This window comes from Leptonychotes weddellii, chromosome 2 (genome assembly GCF_054177405.1).
Source record: "Leptonychotes weddellii isolate Sample4059 chromosome 2, ASM5417740v2, whole genome shotgun sequence".
In the NCBI taxonomy this organism is placed as follows: Eukaryota; Metazoa; Chordata; class Mammalia; order Carnivora; family Phocidae; genus Leptonychotes; species Leptonychotes weddellii.
This window is the reverse complement of record NC_138370.1, coordinates 103,278,213-103,301,712: the sequence shown is the minus strand read 5'-3', so window position 1 is coordinate 103,301,712 and position 23,500 is coordinate 103,278,213. Positions and strand designations below refer to the sequence as shown.

The 23,500-nt window shown below is 38.5% G+C and overlaps 1 protein-coding gene across 6 annotated transcripts in view; it reads right to left on the bottom strand.

The window, feature by feature from the left end:
• PPP3CA (protein phosphatase 3 catalytic subunit alpha) overlaps window positions 1-23,500 on the bottom strand; it is a 296,797-nt gene that overhangs the window by 49,108 nt on the left and 224,189 nt on the right. For all 6 annotated transcript variants that reach the window (XM_081812089.1, XM_081812087.1, XM_081812088.1 and 3 more), the window contains 4 exons: window positions 21,917-22,062; window positions 18,974-19,113; window positions 9,214-9,291; window positions 6,688-6,782 (listed from right to left, as the gene is read on the bottom strand). In XM_081812089.1, coding sequence (XP_081668215.1) covers window positions 6,688-6,782; window positions 9,214-9,291; window positions 18,974-19,113; window positions 21,917-22,062 — 459 coding nt within the window. The remainder of the gene's footprint in view (window positions 1-6,687; window positions 6,783-9,213; window positions 9,292-18,973; window positions 19,114-21,916; window positions 22,063-23,500) is intronic.

Here is a 23,500-nt window from a genome sequence, read left to right as displayed (position 1 = left end):
AAAAAAAAAAAAATGTTTATGTCAAGCTAAAGCTTGTCCCCATGGTTAAAATAGGCCTCAGACTCTACAGAAATGGCTTCTTGCTTATAAAATGTGGGCAGTTTTGTAGGGAAGTAAGCTTTTTGGCATGCTGTAGAGGAAGAGGCTAAGATGCTAACTTAAGGTTGCCTGGGCACGAGTTCTACTCCCTTCCAAAGACTGGCCTCCTTCCTCTCCCCCCGACCCCCACAATCTCCTTTTCCTACCCAGGATAAAGATCTGATCTGGTTGGTTCTGCACTTGGCTCCTGAACCAGGCAGGTGCCACATTCCACTAAGTTTGTGAACACAAGGGGCGCCTGGGTGGCTCAGTCGTTAAGCGTCTGCCTTCGGCTCAGGTCATGATCCCAGGGTCCTGGGATCGAGTCCCGCATTGGGCTCCCTGCTCAGAGGGAAGCCTGCTTCTCCCTCTCCCACTCCCCCTTCTTGTGTTCCCTCTCTCGCTGTCTCTCTCTCTCTATCAAGTAAATAAATAAAATCTTAAAAAAAAAAAAAAGTTTGTGAACACAATTCCTGAATGCTGAAACAAGGTCCTGGTGTGAAAGAACTATGCTGTGATAAGAAACGAGTGGGTGGCTCAGTCGGTTAAGCATTTTCTTTTGGCTCAGGTCATGATCCCAGGGTGCTGTGACCAAGCCCGCATCGGACTCCCTGCTCAGCGGGGAGCCTGCTTCTCCTTGTCTGCTGCTTCCCCTGTTTGTGCTCTCTCTCTGTCAAATAAATAAATAAAATCTTAAAAAATAAAAAAGAAAGAAAGAAACGAGGTTCTCAGGCCTGGCAACCCACAGCACTGATGGTGTCACTGAGAGCTGAGTGCTCCCCCCTAGACGTCAGGGGACCAAGGCGAGCTGGCTTCAGATACGTTGCATTTGCTCCTGCATGTCCACATCACAACTGCCAATAAGATTCTTCCCTTGGTTTCTTATAGTAGCAATTCAATCCTTCCTTTACGATGGTATGCCAAGCTGTAGATTATCTCTTTATTTATAAATGGTACTTCTGAAGTCCATGACTACTTTTTGAAGGAAAATATTTGAGGATGTTGACTGTGCCAAGTTTTGGTAGAGCTAAAATGCTTTTTTAAAAGCAATTCTATCAATTTTCCTAGTTTAAAAGTCCAAACCATCATAATACATTTTTTTCCCCATCAAAAAGGGTAGACTTTTGCATGTTAGGATTTTAGCAAATGACGTTTTTCTTGTCTTATCCTCGAAACCCAATTTTGCACCTCTCTCTTCCTTAACCTACTTTAATACTGAATTAATTTTCTTCCTCATTGTCATTTTTAATCTCTGGTCTTAATTACTAAATTAGCGTGGTGGCCATTTAGATTTTTCTTCTCAAATCCAAAATACATTTCACTTAATAAATTTTATTTAATTACTCAATTTTACTGGGTCAGTGGCTCTTCCTGGAACTGAGTTATATACCCCTGGTATGTATATTTGTATTCCTCTATATTCATATCGTACCATATCGTATCCATATCCATCCAACCATTCACTCCCCCACCCATATCACAACTCATCTAATCTACAGAGAATTGACACCACATGGCAACCTCATGTAATTTACGTTAGATTTTTCTGAAGCACAGGTATATCACTAGAGAGATAAAGGACTTAACTGTTTACATCGAGGTTTCAAACACATTTTTCCAGAGGTCCGTTATAATTTTTGGCCAAACTGACTTGTTTAAGGCAGAGTTCACATTTGCCCCTTATTTCTTGATACTGAGAGATTTTACTCTAAGATTGCTTTCATGTCACTTCGTCAGTCAAGCTTATTATCATTTGGTCTCCATGGACTAGTTTTCCACTCTCAATTAACACCACTTTTTTCTTTTTTTTTTTTTTATTTTAAAGATTTTATTTATTTATTTGAGAGAGCGAGAAGGAGAGAGAGTACATGAGAGGGGGGAGGGTCAGAGGGAGAAGCAGACTCCTTGACGAGCAGGGAGCCCGATGCGGGACTCGATCCCGGGACTCCAGGATCATGACCTGAGCCGAAGGCAGTCGCTTAACCAACTGAGCCACCCAGGTGCCCCTACACCACTTTTTTCTTTGTACTATTTTCCAAGTACATCTGAATCATTATTGATGGAATTCTTTATTTAACATCTATCCCACTACCAAATTATAAACCCCACTAGCGTGAAGAAAACGTCCATCTTGTTTATTTTATACAAGCAGCACCTAGCGCAGTGCTTAGTATACATAAGTTCTCAGTAACGGTTTGTTGCACTGGTGAGTAGATGAGGTTGAAGTCAGTTTTACAGGTGGTATATTATTATTATTATTTTTTGATGATGTTATTTATTTATTTGACAGAGAGAGAGAGAGCACAAGGGGGAGGAACAGAGGGAGAAGCAGACTCCCTTCTGAGCAGGGAGCCTGATGCGAGGCTCGATCCCAGGACCCTGGGATCATGACCTGAGCTGAAGGCAGGCGCTTAACCAATTGAGCCACCCAGGTGCCCCGGCATATTATTATTATTATCATCATTATTATTATTATTATTAGAAGCAGAAGCAGTGTGCATGTGTCATTCCTGCAGTTTTCTCCTGTTTGGTGGGTTTGGGTAATTATGAAATTGCTTTACCCTTAGGGCTACAGATTCAAAGAAGGAAAACAATTCGAACATGCAAAGTGCTCTGCAAATGTTTAACTCCAACTTGGAAAGGGTTTTAGAAGTGGTTACAATAGTAACTGAAAGTGAGATAGAGCTCTGTGGGTCTGGTAGGGCACTTTGGGTACTGTCTTGCTATTTAATTTCCAGAAAGAAAATGCTTCAATCAATGCATGTGTTGATGGTCTACCTTGTATAATGCATGCTACTTGGCTTTACGATGTGTACCAAAAAGCCCCTACTTCAAACTAATTATAATCTGATTGGGAAGTTATAGCAGTGCTAACTACAGGAAAAGCTAATGAGAAAAAAAATTAAATGGTAAGTATGAGGGCAAATGATTGGTTTTCAGACATTCAGAGAAGGACTACCAACAGAAGTCTTCATAGAAACAGACTGGAGTCTGAGAACAGGCCATTTAGATGGGCAGAAAAGAGGAAGACACGTATTCAAGACAGAAAAAAAGTTATGTGGGCAAAGAGGTGGCGACAGGGACGGCCAAAATTTGTACAGGGCCATGAGCAGAACAATGCAGCTAAAGTAAAGGGTTCACCTTCAGAGAGAAGCTGAGAGATGGGTTATAAAGGTAGATGGAGCCATAAAGTGAAAGTATACCTAAGAGGCTGAGGAGAACGGGGTATTTTTCTGTCAGTTTCCCTGAAGCCACTGACAGGTGGCATAATGATAGCAACATAAAATATTCAATGATGATAATATCTTAATACCGCACAGCATTTTGTTGCAAAGTAATTTCATCTATTATTCACAGAAGAAATTCTTTTTTTCTCATTTTGCAGAGATGTCACTGCACGTCAATACATGTAAATGAGCTAGCTGTTTCGTGGCAGAGCTGTGATTGCAAGCTCCATCTTCTGCCCGGGCAGGTTGCAGGAATTGTCAGAGTGAGGAGACAGAGGCCAGGGGAGGGGTGGGTGGTTCGCCTGTGTTCCTGCAGGCTGGCAAGGCTAAGAACTGCGCGAATCAGTGTGGGCTCCGCCAAGGATGGGCCACGTCCAGTCCTCATGACTTTTAGAAAGCCGCTTTTCATCGCAGGCAAGTATAGAACTACTAATCACAACCTACAGACATTGAAACAGGAAGCTGATCACACACCTATGCTTGGTTTTAAGATGGCAGAATAAACCTATTTTCCTCATTGCTTCATTTTGCCAAAGAGCTGTCGCTGCTGCCTTAATTTGCAGGTGCTTAAAAATCAAATCATATTTTAACGATTGGGTTATATACAACTCCATAGCCTTTTACGGTCATCTGTTTCTAAGAATCAATGGGTTAACTTAGAGATTCTTCACCGCTGTCTTTCCACTGATGATGTTTTGAAGGTGCTTGCAACCCAGCTTTCTGGCACTGCCTTTTACAATTCTCGTTAACATTTATCTTATTCAGATACAGTACGCCTCACTTCAGCCGTGAATCACTGACTGCCACTCCCACATACTGTACCCAGTGTTAACATAATCGCTTTAAAGTGCTCCAGAGATCTTACACAAAAGTCTTTTGAAATTAGGCTCAAACTGAAGAATGTATCTTTCTTCTTCCTATCTGTTTATCTTTTTTCTCTCAGGAGAATTTTTTCTTTTATGAAAAGGTTCCCAAACTGAAATGCTTCTCTCCCCTTCCTGAGAGATTGTGATCTACCCTGAACACAAGAGAACACAAAGAGAACTACAAAGCCTCCAAGATTGCAATCCGCTGATGTCTACTGTTTTTTTTAAGTTTGCGCCTTGTTAAATCAGAACCATTGACAAAGAAGCAGTGAATATCCTGTGGGAGAAAGAGCCATTGCTCTCAAGCAGAACCGCTACCCAGCATTATGATGAGTGGAAAAAGTCTAAGTCTGTTTTTATGGAGTGAAATCTCAATTTTCTTTTTCTTCTTTTTTTTTTCTTACTGTTTTGACTTTTTTTCAATCGTTAAAAAAAACTTGTATGTATAGTCCATGCTACTTAGTAATTGGTCTCTGTCAAGAAAATTACTTATTTGGGCGCTCCTTTCATTAGGTGAAATAGAAAAAAAAAAAAACAAAACTGTTTTAATGCCGTAAAGAAATAAGAACCTAGGTGTTCAGATTGTATATACTTTCGGGAAATAGTAGGATCATGACGGGACATGCAAGATGACCCACTGAGTTCCTGCATTCCTTACAGGTACCACAGGGGAATTCTCTGGTATGAGAACCCACATCCAATCCAAGGGAATTCAATCTTACTGTTTTTATACAAAAGGCTTCAAGATTGAGATTTTATTTGGCAAAAAAAAAAAAGTCTTGGCTGCTTAAAAATAAAACTTTCAAAAACCCTGTCTTGACTTTATTTTATTCTATTTTTCTCTTTCTAATCAAATGTTCACCATTCTTTAATGTCCAGATCACGTTTTATCTTAAACAAGGCCCTTTCTGACCATTCTAGAATATCATTCCTTGTCCAACATACTCACTGTTTAACTCTCTTAGTTTCACTTAACGACACTGTGTTTTGTATTTGTATTAAATCACCCAAATGTCTTACTTCGTCAACTGGCTTATAAGCCCTTGGCACACCAAGAACATGGCTTGTTTTACTTTGTATGCTTCTTGCCACTGAGCACTAAAGACAGCTCCTCTTTTCTAGAAATTAGGCAACTAGGAAACAGGGGACAACTCTCCCTTGCCCCCCCGCCCCCAGACATCCATCGTTGTGACAGAAACTTCACAGCACCTTCTGATAACTTCACTCCAGGGCCGCAGAGGAGGGCCCACCACAGTCAAAATGGCAGTGTATGAGACTGTGCATTCCACCCCACCCAGCAGGCGTGTCTCTCTGGGCTATGGGGTCAGGATAGTCATGTGAAGTATCTAGAGGACAGCACAGATGTGTCGGGGGTAGGTGGGGGGAGGCAAGGATCTCAGCAAGCCACACTCAGATATGCTGTTTTAATATTGTCTAGACCAATGCCAACCAAAGTTAATGGCTTTTTCACATTTTATCCCCCATTCTGTCACACCTGGAACACTCCATGTCATTTCTGATTAAAGAAATTACCTTGATAAAAGCGGATAATGTGTCCCTTGCTCCTCCTCTCTTCCCCATAGTCAGTAAATAATGCCCTCTTGTAAGGAGAGCCTGGGTGGCTCAGTCCTTAAGTGTCTGCCTTCTGCTCAGGTCATGATCCTGGAGCCCTGCATCAGGGTATCAGGCTCTCTGCTTGGCGGGAAGCCTGCTTCTCCCTCTCCCACTCCCCCCGCTTGTGTTTGCTCTCGCTATCTCTCTCTCTGTCAAATAAGTAAATAAAATCTTTAAAAGTAATAATAATAATGCCCTCTTGTTTCCTGGTCCTTTTTAGGCAGGCAAGTATGGAGTTTCATAAAGAAGTACAGGACGCTAAACCAGAAGATGTGGGTTTGATTATAGTTCCTCACTACCTAACTGAGTGACCTAGGGCAAAGCAATTAGCCACAGAGACCCACTCTGCATATTAAAAGTGGGTGGGGGTTAAGGATATTTACTTTGAAGTTTAATTAATTTTTTTTTTTTTTTAATAAATGAACATGAGCCTGCCTAGCGCAGGATCCAGCTCATGGTAGGTACTCAATAAATGCAACTTAAATTTGAATTTGAAGCAATAGCTTCTTTTGCTCATTTTTTCTTAATCCCTTACATGCACAATCACCCTGTTCTCATTGATATCCACACCCTTTTAAAGAAGCACGATTTTTGGATTACTTTCAATTATTATTTCTTTTAAAACCTCTATCTACCAGAGCAGTTCACTGCATGTAGACCCTGCTACACATTAGAATCTCCTGGAGAACAGTTAAAAAAAAAACAGTGCCTGGGCTCCATGTCTGACCAATTGAATCTGTAACTCTGAAGACAATCACAAAATTTGCATCCAACGATACATGAAAAAGTCAGGGGAAAAAGACTGGCTGAAAACGCTTCATTCAAACCAAACCCAAATGAAACGGCTTGAGAATTATTGCACATGTCCTGCAAGACTGCAAGAGGGATCTCAAACCACTTACCTTTGTTATTGTATACATCTAAATAATTTGGTGCTGAGAAAATTGTAATTAGAGAAGGGAAGCCTGTCGTTTGGCTTTTCCTGTACATGCGATACCTAAAAACAACAAAGACGAGTTACAACAAGGCTATTATAGGGGGAAAAAGGTGATATCAAATTACAGATTTAAAATAGAATATTCAAGTTACGTTTTATCACTCCGAGAGAACTCAATTACATAACATTAAACAAAATTTTCTCTCTAAAGTCTGTTACACACAGACATGAATTCCTCTCAAGGTTGACAATGAAAACACACAATCACATGTACAATATCCAAAGAGGCCTTTCCTAAGTTTAACAGGCCTAGGGGAGGATGGAATTCAAGGCAAAATCATAGTTCATATCCATGTGTGCAACAGAGAAAACAAAGGTCAATTTTTTCACGAAGACATCCTGTACCTACAATGTTTTTTAGAAGTTTGCCAATACTCTTGGCATTAAGACTAAATAAGCAGAGCAATATATAAATCTTTCACACTAATAACCAGGCTGATTATGTGATTTATCTGCAATATCTACAATATTCTGTTATGGTCTTCACTAAGCAATTTGCTTTTCAAAGGACGTGTGGTTAAATCTACAGGTTTTACATATTGAAAGTGTTTCTATTTTAGAACTTTATTACCAATCGCTTCGGCATCTGCAGGTCAAAGATTATTGTCTGAGCAGGGTAATACTTAATCAATCAGTAATGAAACAGAACATCTGCAAGATCTTTGGAAATAAACCAATAAGCCAGTAACTTTTCTTCTATTAGATAAAAATAGGACTCTAGTCCTCAAATAATCAAAAAATACAGGAAACTCTGGCTCTTTTCCATTAAGGTGAAAACATATCTCATGACTTCTATGTAACAGATTTTAGGAATATTGGTTTAGAAAATTTCCTATGACGTGCAAAACAAAATGTTATCATTCCTTGGGTATTCTGTGTCATGTTATTTCTGGCTGACTAACCAGGCTTACTTTAGTTGGGTTCTAAAGTACCTCAAATATCTGCCTTTAGGTAGATAAATAGCCACCTTAAGATTTATAATTTTATAAATACTTTCCCCAGGAGAAAATATCCTCTGAAGAAACTTCTGAAATATTCTAGAAGTATTTATTCCGCATACTGGACTAAACTTTGCTGGTGGAAAAAAATCAGAATGTGAAAGATAATTAACATTCTCAATCTTAGTACCCTTGGCATTTTAAACTGTGATTGGCTATGCCTACTCGACAACAAATAAAAACAAAGAAACTAGATGACATAATCTCAATTTTCCACAATTAATCAATCAAATGCTCAATTCAAACAAATATGCTAATTGATTTTAACTGATGAACTTAAAATATTTTCAAATAAGCAGATGACTTTAGGTCTGTAGTGGGATTAATATAAAGCTGCTTAAAATGTTCAGTTGGGACAGTGAGTCAAAAAAGCATGGTGACACCATTGCCCTGAAAACTGCAAAAAGAAAAAAAATTATTTGAGGACTTGATTGGTTGGGCATATCAGCAGGTTATATCAAAGGTCAGCTACAACACACTGAGTATATAGAACTGGATTGGTTCATACCTGTTGATTATTGGTTGGAAAAGCTAATTTTGAAAGGAACTTAAGATCTGCCTTGACTTAGGATCATCAGACATGGGCTTACTTCAGAATGCGGTCATCTCTATTCCTAATTTCAGCACACAGGTTATAATACTAAGTGTTCCTCCCTTTCAGAAAACTCAGAATATGAAAGAACGAGTTTAAGCATTTGAAGGCAAACAATACCTTTCAGGGGAGCCTACTGAGAAGGGTACTGGACTTCAAATCCTAGAATTCATTATGCCTTTTTCTCCCTATTACAGATTTAATGCACTATCAAACTGAGTATCTGATGTTTCTTAGTTTTCTAAGCCCTTATAATTGGCCTACCAATTATACTAATAATTATACTAACCCCAGACCCTAAATTTTAAAATTTACCATGTATTACAAAATCCTGTTATGCATTTGTTAGTTAGAATATACAATTTTCTCCCTCATTTAAATGCCTCTACTTTTGTCCTTGAAAACTTCGCAGGGGTCAGGAATGATATTCTTTAAATGAGAGTACACCATGCAATATCTGTTAAATATTTATGTGTAATTCTCACTCCCATTGCCAACCAAGACTGAAAAGTTGCTGGTAATTTACTCACTTACTGGACAGTGGGAAGAGCAGGATGAAAAGAAATCAGATGGACCCATAAAGTTCTTAAGAAAGCCAGCTGAAAATTTTACCTGTTCAAGCTAAAAATGGAGGCACTTTAAAGGGGAACCTCACCACACATTTGAGACCACTCATTCCCCAGAACCCTGCCGTTATCTGTGTCATCAGAACACAATTTTAAGATCTAATTGTCTTCAGGGAGAGAGCCTAGCAAAAAGGATCCTCCACAGCCTGAACAAAGTGAGGGAGCTGTGACCCAGGGGCTATGCATGGTTTCCATAAACCCACAAAACTGCTCACCCTGCATCTTGGGCTTCATGGGCTCGGAGTATAGATAACAAATTATTGTGCTGTAAGAATTCACATACAGCTGGGTAACTGTCAGAGACAAAAAGAAAAGAGAAAGAAGCATCTGTTATGAAATCATCAAGAGTAGCACATGTATCTGTAACATCCTGACCTATGTGATCTGATCAAGCATAATCAAACATACATCATTCATGAAACAAGCCTCTTGGCTCTCAGGACAGGTATTTTTCCCTGTGGCAGAAAAAGCACCTGCAGCTCTACTTTTTACATAATCTGAAAGGGCTGGAGATGCATGAATTAGACAAAGAATGCAGGCCATTATATAACAACACTAGAGAAACGTCCACTCAGAGAAAATCAATATTATCAAGTCTACATTTAAACACAAGTGAACAGAAGCATCAATATAACATGAGAGTGGAATTTAAAATATAAACCTCAATTTTCTCAAATATAGTACTATTTGGATGCACGTGCATGCCTGAGTGCTCTACAGAGTGGACTGAGTTAGGGAGTGGGAGAGAATATGCCTTCTGGAAACCAAGTTACCAACTTACTTATGAGTACAATAACCGATATATCATTCAAAATCTAAACAGAATTATGGAATTCACAGGTTTTAAACTGTGTACTTTAAAAATGATCAACAGAACTGTATCTTAAGACTTATTCTTAACCTTGACTTAATTAAAATATTAAATCCATAATCAATAAAAATATTAATACATAATATTAAATACATAATCAAGATGATTTTGTCTATTAAGGAAGTCTCAAAACCAAAGATGAAAACATTATTAAAAATGAAATTCAAATTACAAACTAAACTTGTAAAACCTTGGCAATCACTTTGTCTCTGCTCTACGAATTTTTCATGAGATAAATGTTTGTCATAAACATGAATAAATTTTAGGTGTTTCAAATAAAGGGACAGCAAACCAATGCTCATTTTAATATAAACAAATTGCAGATGCCCACTAGAACCTAAACTATATGCACTATAAGGAATAATTCAGCAACCATAAAAATAGCACTTTGAAGAAATACTAAAGAGTACATGTCACTCAAATAATTTATTATAAAAGAGAAGATGAAAATAGTTTCTATGTTACAGTTTTTGTAAGAATTCCCTGATCAAAAGGAAAAAAAATACCATTAATATGGTACACCAGAGTAGAGATGTTGATTATAAAAAGGATTCAGTTCTTTGCAAAACTGGAATCTGAAATAAAAAATAGTCTTTGTGCATGTGCACACATTTATGTGCATTTGTACACGTATGTATAGGTATTCTAGAACATTCTAGCAACCTGCTAAGGAGAGAAAAAGAGGAGACCAACCTTCACGAGGCCTTTACTTCCTAGTTGTCCCAGGTCAGTCCAGTAAATAGACCATGTAACTGATGAACATTAGTGTAACCTGCAGGCTGAAGATGACCCAAGAGTACGCACATGGAAACGTGTCCATATGGTACTTAGATCAAGAGCTGACCAACATGTGTCTTTAAAGGCTGGTGTTCTACCCTAGGAAAAGGCGAGTATATGACCTTTCCAGATCAGTGTGTGTCAACAAAAGAAAGCTTAATTGCTGAGACACTGGTTGGTCTTTACAAAATAGCACATACATTTGGACCTATTTAGCCGTAAAGTGCCCAGCCAAGGGATGACAGTGTAGGGTGGCATCCAGTAATATTCCTTCCCGATCTCTTCCAGCCATTTACTTCTTGTGCCCTTGAGATACTTCTTTAAAAAGATAGTTTAGTGCCTTGTTGTAGCACTGAAAGAGGTTGTTTGTTTGTTTAGGTTTGTCACTTTTTGTCCTTGGGCAAATGGCTTGGCAGCACTTTTTAAATTTAGTTTTTCCTTTTGTTAGAACCTACACTAGTCTTATGAAAGCATAATTTTAATACATTTTCTTCATGCTAAGTTTGATACCCTTATGTGTTTAAAGTGTTCCCTCATGGAAAAATATATCTGATTTTTAACGGCAATCTAGAGAAAATAAAATTAACCTTGCAGCAATCTGCTAGGTTAATAGCATTAAGTGAGGAACACTTGTATTATTACCTGGAAGGAACTCATTTTGAAGAAAATCTTTAGAAATTTAAAGGCATACATAATCAAATACTCAAACTCTCTAAGAATTACAAACATTTTTCTAAATACATTCAGAAAATACTTGAAATCATCTAGATTCCCATTATTGGTCAACTGCCTGCCTGGGCTACATTAAAGTCTTTAATAATATTAGGTGAAAAAAAACTTCACAACATTTTTATGTTTTTCAATGGAAAGGATGATATACCAAAAAGTGTTCAAGCTAAAAAGCACTAAAGATACATGTAGAATGATAGAGAAAACAGGGTTCAGAACCCCTAATACCACAGAGGGAGCTGGAAAATCATTTATTCCCCAATAATTTGTCAAAGACTCATCGGTGATTTGTTCTATTTGTTAGAAGACTATGAGGCACAGGGAGGGTGGTGTGGTAAGTGTAAGGTGTAGTTTCTGTCTGGAGGATATTGTTTATCTAGGAAGGAAAGTAAAGCATTTATCGGGATATTATGAAACAAAGAAAGCACATTGGTCTGAGGAAAAATTTTGAAAAATACCTACCCCATGTTAGACCTTTTGTTTTCTTTTTTTGTTTTCTTCGCATCAATGAGGTGAAGCTTCTGAAGCTGAAGCTTCTATGCCCATCAAGGAGAAAGAGCCCCTTTTCCTCCAGTCTGGTCAGCCCAAGCATGAGCCCATGGCCTCCTTTTGAGCACAGGGCTGGCTGGATCTCAGTCCTACTCACAACCCGTCCGTGGGCACCCTTCTCAGGAAACCCTAGTATGTTTTTTTTTTTAACCCAGTGTGCTGAACACGTCTTGAAAGAAGACTTAACGCAAAGATTGGTGAAGGCCAGTGATACTTTCAGCTTTGTGACATTCATTCACCAGCATGCACTAATATGTTTGGGGAAGAAGCTGTACTCTCTGAAAATGCTTTTTTTTTTTTTTTTCCTCTTGGTACATGATTATTCCTTAAGCACTAAAGAGTGCTTTCCTCTTAAAAAAGGAGGTGGAAATTTCCATGGAATAGTGGGAATCCTTAGATCTGGGTTCTTATTCCAATTTCCTGTGTAAACTCTGGAAAATTGCTTAACCTCTTTGAGCCTGAATTACCTCACTGGTAAAAATGCAGGCGGTAGCATTTATATCATAGACTCAAGATAAAGATTAAATGAGTTAGCAATATATAAATTCCCTAGTCTAGGGCCCAACTGAGAATGGTAGACATTTAACAACTCTTAATTTTCTCTCCACCACCATGTTGTGGAAGAAAGATCACAGCATAGAAGTGAGTCAGCAACCCCAGATTCTAGTAGTAGCTGTTGTGAAAAAGAAACCTACAGACCTAAAATGGCATCACTTAGGCCAAGTCACCAACTGGGGCTTCATACCTAACCTAATGGAAGTTTCAGCCTTCCCCAGAAAAGTAAATCTTAACTAGTCAATCAGGAATGTTTTGACCTGCATTGGTGAGGTAATCTGTCACATGGGCCTTCTGCCTCCACCAAAGGCCGATGAGGTAATCTGTGTGAGACCCCTGCCCCTCCCCCTAAGGCAACGTGACTGGCCTGAAACAAGATTTTCTCTCCTTTTGCTAATAACCCCTCACCCCACCCTCCTTCCTATAAAAACCTTCCATTTTGTCCAGCCCCTCAGAGCCCCCTACTTGTTAGCAGGGACGCTGCCCAGGTCATGAATTGTTAAATAAAGCCAATTAGATCTTAAAATTTAAAGCGTTGATTTTTTTTTTAACACTTAAATTTATTGGTTGTGACTCATGTTAGATCATTAACGGCAATGACATACGGGGAATACTAGATAGGAAAGGAGTTAGAATAAAAGCAGGAGAGGGACGGACGCAGAATGAGCATGCACGAAGGTAAAGAAGGTAGAAAAAACAAACGTGAGAAATGGGAGACAAACTGTTTTGGCATTAGAGAAAATAGTTATGATTAGACTCATTCTGTTTATTCTCTTATTTTTGTTCCTTCCTATATTGAACTATGCTTAGACCTTGAATTAAGCCTCCCAGGTTTCTGTCTCTGTAACTAAGATATAGCCAACCGGCATTATTAAAATGCTTTTTTTAAAGCTTTTTTGTCTTTATTTCTACTGAGTATTTTTTCCTTCTGGAAAAGCTTACTCTTCTGCCAAGCCTTAGCTAACTTATCACCTATAAACCCTTCCCCTCAAAACTACCTCACTCTGGAGTGTAGAGAACTGCTGTGCCCACCATGCTCCCATAACGTATTTGTCTAAGAGATCATTCATCATGTTGTAGTGTAAATTATGTTTATTTATCTGCTCTCCAGCGATACTGAATGCCTTAAGAGATGGACATTATTGTGTTTGTCTTCATATCCTAAATGCTTAGCAGCAATCTGTCAGCTTATCGGAGCTTACACTCAACGGCTGGAGTATCTCAACAGGGCAGTCTAGGAGTATCTCAACAGGGCAGTCTAGCAGGTGAGAGATGGAAAGGTTTCTTTCCCTCACCGGGGTCAGCAAAGCTGAGGCAGACAGCCCACAACCCCTGCTAAGGGGCTGGGAGGAAGCCTCTTGCTGCCTCCTTGGTGTCCTTACCTTTTCTCAGTCCAGCAGTAAGGGAGGACTCTGCCTAACAGCCAAGCTCCTCCTCTGTTTCTAGGTGCTGGGCAATGGGTCCTAAGCCCTGGGGTGTCCCGGCGTCACTGGATGCTGTCAGGCGTACCTGTTCCCAGGGCTTGCCACGGTTCTTTTTTTTTTTTTCTTTGCCCCAGGGTTCTCCAACTAATTTCATTTTACCCACTAGGTATCACGTCTGGAAGGGCTCCAACTTCTCCTGCCAGAGCTTAAGTCCTTGCTTGCACCTGGCTGCGGGCTGCCTCAGGAGCAGTGAGCAATTTTTATTTAAGGCAAACATTTTATTGAAGCTTAACATCTATACAGAAAACTGCCCAAATCAGAAGATTGCAAATGGATGATCTATCTTCCCCTTGTAACTAGCGTTCAGATCAAGACACAGAACGTTCATTACCTGAACCCCAGCCACTCTTCATAGCTCCTTCGAGTCACTATTGCCTCCTCACTAAGGGTACCTGCCGCTCGGGCTTTGAACAGTATAGATTAGCTTTCTGTAATGTTAAACTCTTATTTCAATGCTATGATCAACATGCGCTCCAGTATCGGGCTTTCTCCACTCATCGCTATCCTTGTGGCATTCACCCATGTTGTTATGTGCAGCTTTGGTGAACCCCTTCTCATTCGCTGTATTTAGGTGTGTAGATATACTACAATTTATTTTTTATTTTTTATTTTTTTAAGATTTTTTTATTTATTTATTTGAGAGAGCGAGAATGAGAGAGAGAGAGCACATGAGAGGGGGGAGGGTCAGAGGGAGAAGCAGACTCCCCGCTGAGCAGGGAGCCCGATGCGGGACTCGATCCCAGGACACCAGGATCATGACCTGAGCCGAAGGCAGTCGCTTTACCAACTGAGCCACCCAGGCGCCCCGATATACTACAATTTATAATTCATTCTATTAAATAGATAGATATTTGGGTTGTTTCCATTTCTTGGCTATTATGAATACGGTTGCTATGAGCAATCTTTTGGGTGCAAACACGTGCACATTTCTAGTGAATATAAAAATAAAAGTACAATAGCTTAGTTATATATATGTTAGCATTAGTGTATACTGAAGCAGCTGACTATATTTGGGATGAGAAGTAAAAGGGGACCATTCAGATGGTCATTTTTCTAGATGTGTTCTCTTCCATCATATTTTCATAAACACCACTTTCCCTGCCTGCAAAGGGCCTTCCCAGATGACTCTGGTTGGATATGTCTTGTTCATCCTTTAAAACTCAGGTCTAATGACACTTCTACCACGTGTTGTCCCTTAAATTCCAATCTACCCCTGTTTGGGTTAGGCCCCCCAACTCTGTGTGTATATCTGTGTACGTGTGTGTGTGTGTGTGTGTGTGTGTGTGTGATAATCTCCACATTTCTCACAGTATTTCTCACCTTGAATTTTATTTGTCATAGCGTATGGGTCTTTGCCACTCAAAGGTACTCTCCCTCAAAGGCAGGTACTCTGAGTATCTATAAAGCCTCACAGAAGGCATATATACTAGGTGCTCAACTGATGTTTATTAAATAATTGAATGAGTGAAAGAATTCTCAAAAGGATACCCATTAGGGAAACCATATGATTTGGAAGAGGGAGTGGGAAGGAAGTTCTGAAATTTAGATGTGATTTCAACGAACTAAAAACGAAAGTCTTGAACTCAGAGTGAGAAGAAGGGAAGGCAGAGTGGTCTAGGTGCTGGTGATATTTTTAAGGAAGGGTCAATAAGATGTGATGACTGATTGGTGGTGATTTCAATGCAAAAAGAACTAGCGAAAATATTTGCTAGTCTGCATGAGTCTTAATAGAACTGTTAATAGAAGCGAAACCAGGAGGAATCCCCAGTGCGGAAGTAAACCATAAGCCTTTTCAGGCAAGGTGAGTTCAGGTTAAGGTGACCATGGGCCATCTAAGATAAAAACTTCCAGCAGCCACCCAGAAATAGAGAAGTCCAGCTCAGGAAAGATAAACAGATGAAGGGGCTAGATCTGAGTTTATATACAGTTTATATACACCAAGTTTATTTATAGTTTATAAGGAAGCTAAGCAAACAGGTGAGGTTCCAGGGAAAAGTTTATATACAGTTTATAAGGAAGCTAAGCAAACCACCGAGTTTATATACAGTTTAAAAGGAAGCTAAGCAAACAGGTGAGGTTCCAGGGAAAAGTGTGAAGGAAAAAAATGTCCAAAGCAGTAGGACGACCAAGAAAGGGCAGCAGGGAAGGCAGGGATCTGCTGGATAAGTTAGAGGAGAATCGGGATGCGGAAGAAGGAAGAACCAGAGGATTTCCAGGTGAAAGGGGTTGGCAGAAGAGTAAGCCACAGAAGGAAAGGTGGGCTGCACATGACAAGGAGACACACGGCTGATCGGTGATTAAGAGACAGGCAGTGATTTGAGTGAGCTGCAATTTGCAGCTTCAGAAACACTTTAAATGACTGTCAAGATGTTCTTTAAGTGTCAGAGTTGAGAGGAACTTCAGAATGTCTGATGTAACTCACTCCTTTTGAAGTAAGCTAAACCTAGAACACAAAGCTTACGTGGTTCATCCAAGGCAGACACATAAACTGCCAACCCAAGCACCAAATCCAGCCAACAGTTTTGTTTGGTCTACATGAAAATGAAAATTTTACCTCCAATTTGTCAGGATCTTCACAAATTTTTACAGTGTAAGGCTTGGCCTGTCTCAGGTATCTCAAGTACTTGCCTGGACATTATAGGCATTTGAGTTCGCAAACTGTGATCTAAGGTTACAAAGATAATGGTAGCACTGGGGCCAAAGCAGAGGATTCCTTCCCCCCCGTCACACCGGCTCTCTTCTCTTAACTCACGGCGGCATTCATGCATTCTTACCGATGCCTTTTTCTGTAGAACTTCATTTTATTTAAATCACGGCCCAGACACTATGTTAGAGGAGGCTAGGGTGGCATAGGAAATTAAATATGCAGACTCTATAAATGTGTCAAATAAAATTGGGAGTTGCCCATCAAAATAACTGCCAATAACTCAAACAGGTAATTGTCACCGAGTTTCTCGACCAATTTTATTGCTCTCCCTTGTGCCCCTCTAGATCAGCTTTATAAAGTGCAGCCAAAGAGGATGCCTTGACCCCTTCAAGGGAACTAAAGACAAGAATCAAAAAGCTCTAAGAGAAGGAAAGAGTCATTTTTCTCCTCCTTAGATAAAACAGAATCCAGACTGCTTTGCCGTTCATCAGAGTCTACAGGCTGTGGATTTAGATATTCAGCATTTGTCATGGCTAGAGATACTAAAGAACCTCTAATAAGAGGAGTTAAACTACCATTTTGTTGAGAACAAAAGTGTGAAAACATGAATAATCCTCGAATTATCTAGTTGATGGACTTTATCGCTGATGTAAACACAACTGTGTATTAACAAAACAAAAATACCATAACTTTATGTAAGTTTAGTACAGAACCTCATTTAGAATATGATTTCTTTGAACAGCTGACTCAGAAAACTAATACAAGAATGTTATATATACTGCGAATGAAAGGAAAGATCAATGCAATGTGCCTCAACATCAGAATCAAGAGGTTTGGCTTTTGTTTGCTTTTGTGATAGTGAAGCACAACTCAGGGATATCAAGTAAGTAATTAAACACTCACGGTATGATGAGGGATTTAACACCAGATTTTAAAAATTGAAAACTTCACTTTGATATATTTCAACAATATTTATCTTTTCATTAAAACTTTTAGCAAATTTAATAAAATATTGCTTCCACATTAATTATTGAAAATAAACCTTAAGCTTTGCAGAAATGATTTTACCATGCTTCTTCATTTCATCCAAAATAGACTCATTCGACCCGGTGCCCAAATTTCCAAAACACAGAAATGAATTGTAACCTTTCTGATAAATAAGCTCAGAGCAAACCTCTTTATTAATATTTATAACAAAAAGTATTCTTTGAAGGATGCTTGACAGTAAACAAGACTTTCTGTTCACAAACCAATTTCTCAATCACTTGAACAGATACAGAAAAGGAAACTTTTTCCCTTGTAAGGAAAACTCAAGATATGGAACAAAAGGTTCCACCACTGAACAAACTCTGCTCAACCTTATGTAGAGGCTGATGGCTGCTTGCTCCCAAGACAGAAGGTAAGTGCATGGGAAACCCCCACCCCCGCAGCCTCCCAGCTGCTCCCCTGGCAGGGTGGGAATTAAGCATCAACTTCAGTGCACATCACATTCGGTTTGTAAGTTTTTGTTTTGTTTTCTTTAAAGACTATATCTTGTAGAATTTAACATTCTCGATTTCTCCACAACCTTCTTCTCCTGTCACTCTAGCCACTGTCACATCAACTGTATGTCCGATGCTAAGAGCACCTAGTGAAACTGAGGCTAATCAAATGCAGAGTTGAGACAGCTAGAAAATCCTGAGGATGCAAAAACCCAACTGTGTCGCCGATTTCCTTCTGAGGTGCTCTGAAACGTTGGAATGGGCAGATTCCCCTACACTGACAAGTATAAAAATTACTGTCACAATTTTGCAAACCGGCTTGTCAAAGTGCTAAAAATAAATTTACTATGGTTCCTATGTACTGAGTTACTGAAAATTTTAATTTACCCAGGAAGTCTAATAAACTTAAGAAAATTTAAGTGTAACTTCAATATTGTTTAATTAACAGATTTAAAATTGTTTTTCTGATTTAAGTTACGAAAAACGGGCAAAAAATGTTTTAAGTGATTATATAATTGAATAAAAAGTAAAGGCTGGCATTGGATTTCTTTCTACAGTTCTTGAAACAGAACACATTTTCTACTAAAATTCTGCTATCTTCTTCTGCTGCCTCGCCACCCTGATACCACATGCCTCTTTTATGCCTTTTCTAGTCTTCACAGATAACATATCTGTGTATTTATACAAATGTTTTATTTATCTTTTCCTTTTGCAAGCACTAAGAACCCATCTGAACCAGGCTTGCAAAGTGAACCTTTCATTTAGCCTTGTTTCCTAGAGAAGTTATATAAACATCATAAACACATCAAGCAACCCATGAACCGATAACTTAGAACATCGATGAACCAAGTGTGCTCCCGAAGGCGAGCCGTCTGTCCTCACCTGTAGAAGTACGAACACCCCCTGACTGTGTTGTGAGTGAAATGTTCCTGAGTCTTCTCGTTTCCAAAATCCTCCAGGGGGTCTGACCACAGGATATCACACATAGGTCCATAAGCAGGTGGTTCTTTGAATCGGTCTAACTAAGAAAAATAGAAGACAGAGAGCAAAATACTAATCTTTGGAAGCTTGGAATTCAGAAAATACAAGTGTTGTTGCAGTCCCTGACCTCCTCCCAGCACAGTGCCCGGTGAGGGCAGCCCTCTTCCTCTCTTCCTGTTTCCTCTCCTGCCTTCCTTCCTCCCCCTTTGTCCATACTTCCTCTCTCTCTCCAGTTTTCCCTCCTTCCTCCGGATGAGCCTCTTCATTATCTGTCTTCACCTCACTCTTTACCTCCCTCTTGTTTCTTTAATTCCTACTCTTTGCTTCTCTTTTACTGTCTCCCAGTTTACTTTTTATCTTTTCTCTCGCTCCTCCTTACTTATTGGATCTAAGTATTTTAGTCATTACCAGTTGATGTGACTCTGTGTTTCACTTCTTGAGGAGGAGCTTCTATGTTGTTTTATCTTTGGGGAAATTTCTATTACTGCCTCCATTAAGCTGAGGCTTAGAAATCTGTATGGAGAACAACGTATGGTGTTTATACTGAATGATATGACATTGAGAACAAACGGCTTTCATTTTAAGAGCAGCCACTCGTTGTATGACATTCTGGATATTCACTATTAGGAGCTATCTAAGTTCCGAATTAGAGTACAAGCCTGTTGTAGTTTACCTTAGTAGTGACAAACCAAGAGGAATGATAAGCAGTAAAATAAACCCAAATTTAGCTGGTCATTCTTCAGCTCTAAGCTTTATAGTTTTACCAAAACCCTCATATGAAATCCATTTTCCAGCTATAAATGTTTAGCAAGGTCATACCTCAATTTTAAAAGGTGTATTTAGAAAGCAAGAGCAATATAATAACTGGAAATGACATTTCACCAACAATTTTATAACACTATCACTTTCTTGTAGTCTATCCTGCTTTAACTGCAGTTAAAGAATCTTCAGTGAAGTTAGCGGACATTATAGTCTCTTGAAAAAAAGCATAAAACAGCTATGAAAATCTATTAAGAACTGATATTCTTCATATTCAATACTTCAATATTTTTCAAAAACCCATAGGGAAAGGTGAATATATGAGCCAGCCTGGCAGCCGATCAAATTCTTTTTCCTGAGACATAAAAGGTGACATAAAAATGGTTTTGCTACACACCATTTTTTACTGATATCTAAAAAGAATGAAACAGTATCTCACATTTTCAACACTCAATGAAAAATTTCAGTAAGCCAAGACTCTCTATATTTCAACCATTATGTTATCCATAAAATATTCATTGCAAACTTAGGCTTGTTTAAGTGACTTAAATAATTTATGCTTTTGGAATAATTCATCCAAGAAAAATAATGCTTGTTCATAAAAATACAGAATTTCTTTCTAAGAAAGAAGAACGTATTATTAGGGGTAGAACAGCAAAGGAGGGGAGTCTTTCTGATTACTATGAATTCCCAGCTAAAGGTTTGGTAAGGCAACCAGGATACAGAACATATTCTGGAAAAGTTACAAAGTGCATTCTGAAATTAATACCACCAACAGGAAGAAGAAACAACTACAAAATTAATTAAATAAAGTAAGTATGGTGGAAACTCTAACTGACACAGGGCACAATGCAAACCTAAAAATCATTTTATGGCTAAGGTTGGAACTCAATGACATATGTAAAAATTGAATAGAATATCTGAAACATGTCAGAAAGTAAGTTCTGGGGATAGTGGGTGATAGTTCTAAAATTTACTTAATTTATGGTAAGAGTTTAGATGATATTACAAAAGTCCATCAGATTATAGAACTCATACAGAAAGTGAACCACTCTCTCCTTCAGCTAAATGACTACAATTCAGTGTCATGTCTTTCTCATACTTTAAACAGAGAGCAAATACCAGTGCTCTGTGTGCTACAGAACTCTAGAAGCAGATGGGTAGTGGTGTCTTATAAAAAAAGACACAAACTCACACAGCAGGAAACAAAGGTTTATTTAATGTACTTCTGTTTGACTTTAAAAATAAAAATCTTGCATTTCCTTTCTGATGGGAAACTAACTATTGTATTATTTTTACACTTGGAAACTTGGGCCTTAATGAGAGAGTATTAAGGTAGAATTTGAATGTTTTATTTCCTTAAATATAGTATTTCTTTAAAAGCCAGGAAACTTTTCCAAGAATATTGAGCAAACCAGTAATAATAATAATAAATAAAAGATTGTCTCTTCCACTACATAAAACTATCTCATCACATATTCTCAAGAAAAAGATATTTGCATATTCAATCTAACTCATCCTTTTGCTGGCTAAAACAACTGTTAATAGCCAATGTTAAATTAAGTAAAAAAATACCTCAAAAAAATCAACTTTCACTTAGCCTCTCAATACAGCGAATAGGATATCACCATTGCTTTTGTCAGATTGTTGCTTTAACGTGTTAAGCTGTGAAAATAATAGATTTTTTAAAAAATGCTAATGTGGACATATTTTAAAGGTCGACTTGTGATATTTTCCCAAGAACGAAGCAACGTTTTCTAGCTCTAATAGACTATGAATACACAATGGGTTGTTTAACACCTGCCAAAGGGAAATGAAAAGGCATCTATTTTTCAGGAATCAAACAGTATACATTTCAATGACACTTATCACACGGTAAAAGGAACCCTGAGGTTTTCGAGATAAAAACTCTTTCAAGTATATATATATATGTTTCTTTCTGAAGAAAAGCGAATACAGAGAGAAGAGATGCGTGACAGTTTTAAATCATTTCAATTCAAAAGGATAGAGTTCGTGAAAAAGACAGGGACATTCATGTCTCCGGTTTATTAACGAGCAACGAGGCTCCGAAACAACAGAACTTACTTTCCTGATATCGTCTAAAGTATTAATCTCTGGAGACAAACCGCCGTGGACACACAGGAACTGTTGGTTCATCAGGGCAGCCAGGGGCAGGCAGTCAAAGGCATCCATACAGGCATCATAGACGCGTTCTGAATACTTTATTTTACCTTTTAAAACATGATCCCAAAACAAATAATCGACTCATGATTTCATAGCTAGGATCATTTCCTCGAAACAGGTTTTTTTTTTTTTTATGTTTCCTTCCCAGCATCATACTACTAGCATAGAACTACACCTTGCAAAGTTCCAAAACATGATTACCTAAGACATTTTGACGAGATCGATCACCGGTTTCCCCTGCTATCCGAAAGTCTAGTGATCCTATGAAACCTTTGGTAAGCCGAAGCAATTACCATTAATTTATACAGAAAAACTGCGGGGGCGTTCCCAGATCCACAAAAGAACCTCCTAGGCGTTCCTGATATCCTAAGACACCACTTGTAACAGATACACAAAATAAATGAAGATACAGCTCAGATGCTCAGGGACACGGCTCAAAGCCCTGGCAGCTTGACGGTAAGGTGCTGAGTGTAGTTCCCAGGGAAGGGGCTTGGCAGGGCCACTCACTGCTCAGGCTGAGCGCCGCCTCTAGAAGTGCTCGCTGCAAGTATAACACTGACCACTATTTCTGTTTTTCACTGTTCTTCCTAAAAGCAAAAATTCTCTTTGGATTTCTTTTGGTTAATGTAGGTTTTCATAAATGCAAAGTGACATAAGATATACTTTCAAAAGGCAGGGAATACCTGTATTATTAATCTTTAAATCTACTGTTTTGCATTTTTGTTGTTCATCCCTATATTACAGTTTTTAGTAACTTTTTGTATAGCAGACAAGAGAACTTTTGTATATAACCTTGCTACTGATACGCAGATGTATCTCAAAAATTATATATACAAACAACTAGGAGACCAACAGAAACATGGCCTTATAAAGCTGGCTAATCTTCCTAAATGATCTTACGGAAAAGGAGATAGCAAGAAATTTTCTAAAGTTGTTTCTGTATCACTGCACATTGTTTTTCCCTTACTGACTTATATCTAATATTCTGAGAAAAGTCTCTGTACTCCACTGAATATAGGGCTAAATGACAGAGAGAAATTTGTTTCACTGGACAATAGGGAAAATTAAGAGAGGAGGAAAATGAAATTTATATGAAGTTCTCCTCACTCCTAGTATTTATGTCTAAAGGAAGACGTCATCTCTAATTTTGTAAAATCCACTAGAGGCTAGTAAATCTATTGAGTCCAAAAGAGGCACAGTTGAATTTGCCCTCCATCTGCTTTTCTTGAGTGATTTGAGATGAAAGGGTAAAATTATCCCCCTGAATAGTAGTATTCTGGCTATTTTTAGAAACTAAGTTAATCACTGTTTGTTAGGACAAATTACATCAAATATTAATTCAAATTTTCAGATCACTTTATAGAAAATTTATAACTTAAAAAGAAATTCTGAATTCTCTTGTCCATGCTTAGAAAGAAAATTAGAATGACATAGAATAAAATAGTGTCATTTTTTAAGTTCTTGACTTTTAAGCACTGGCTATCA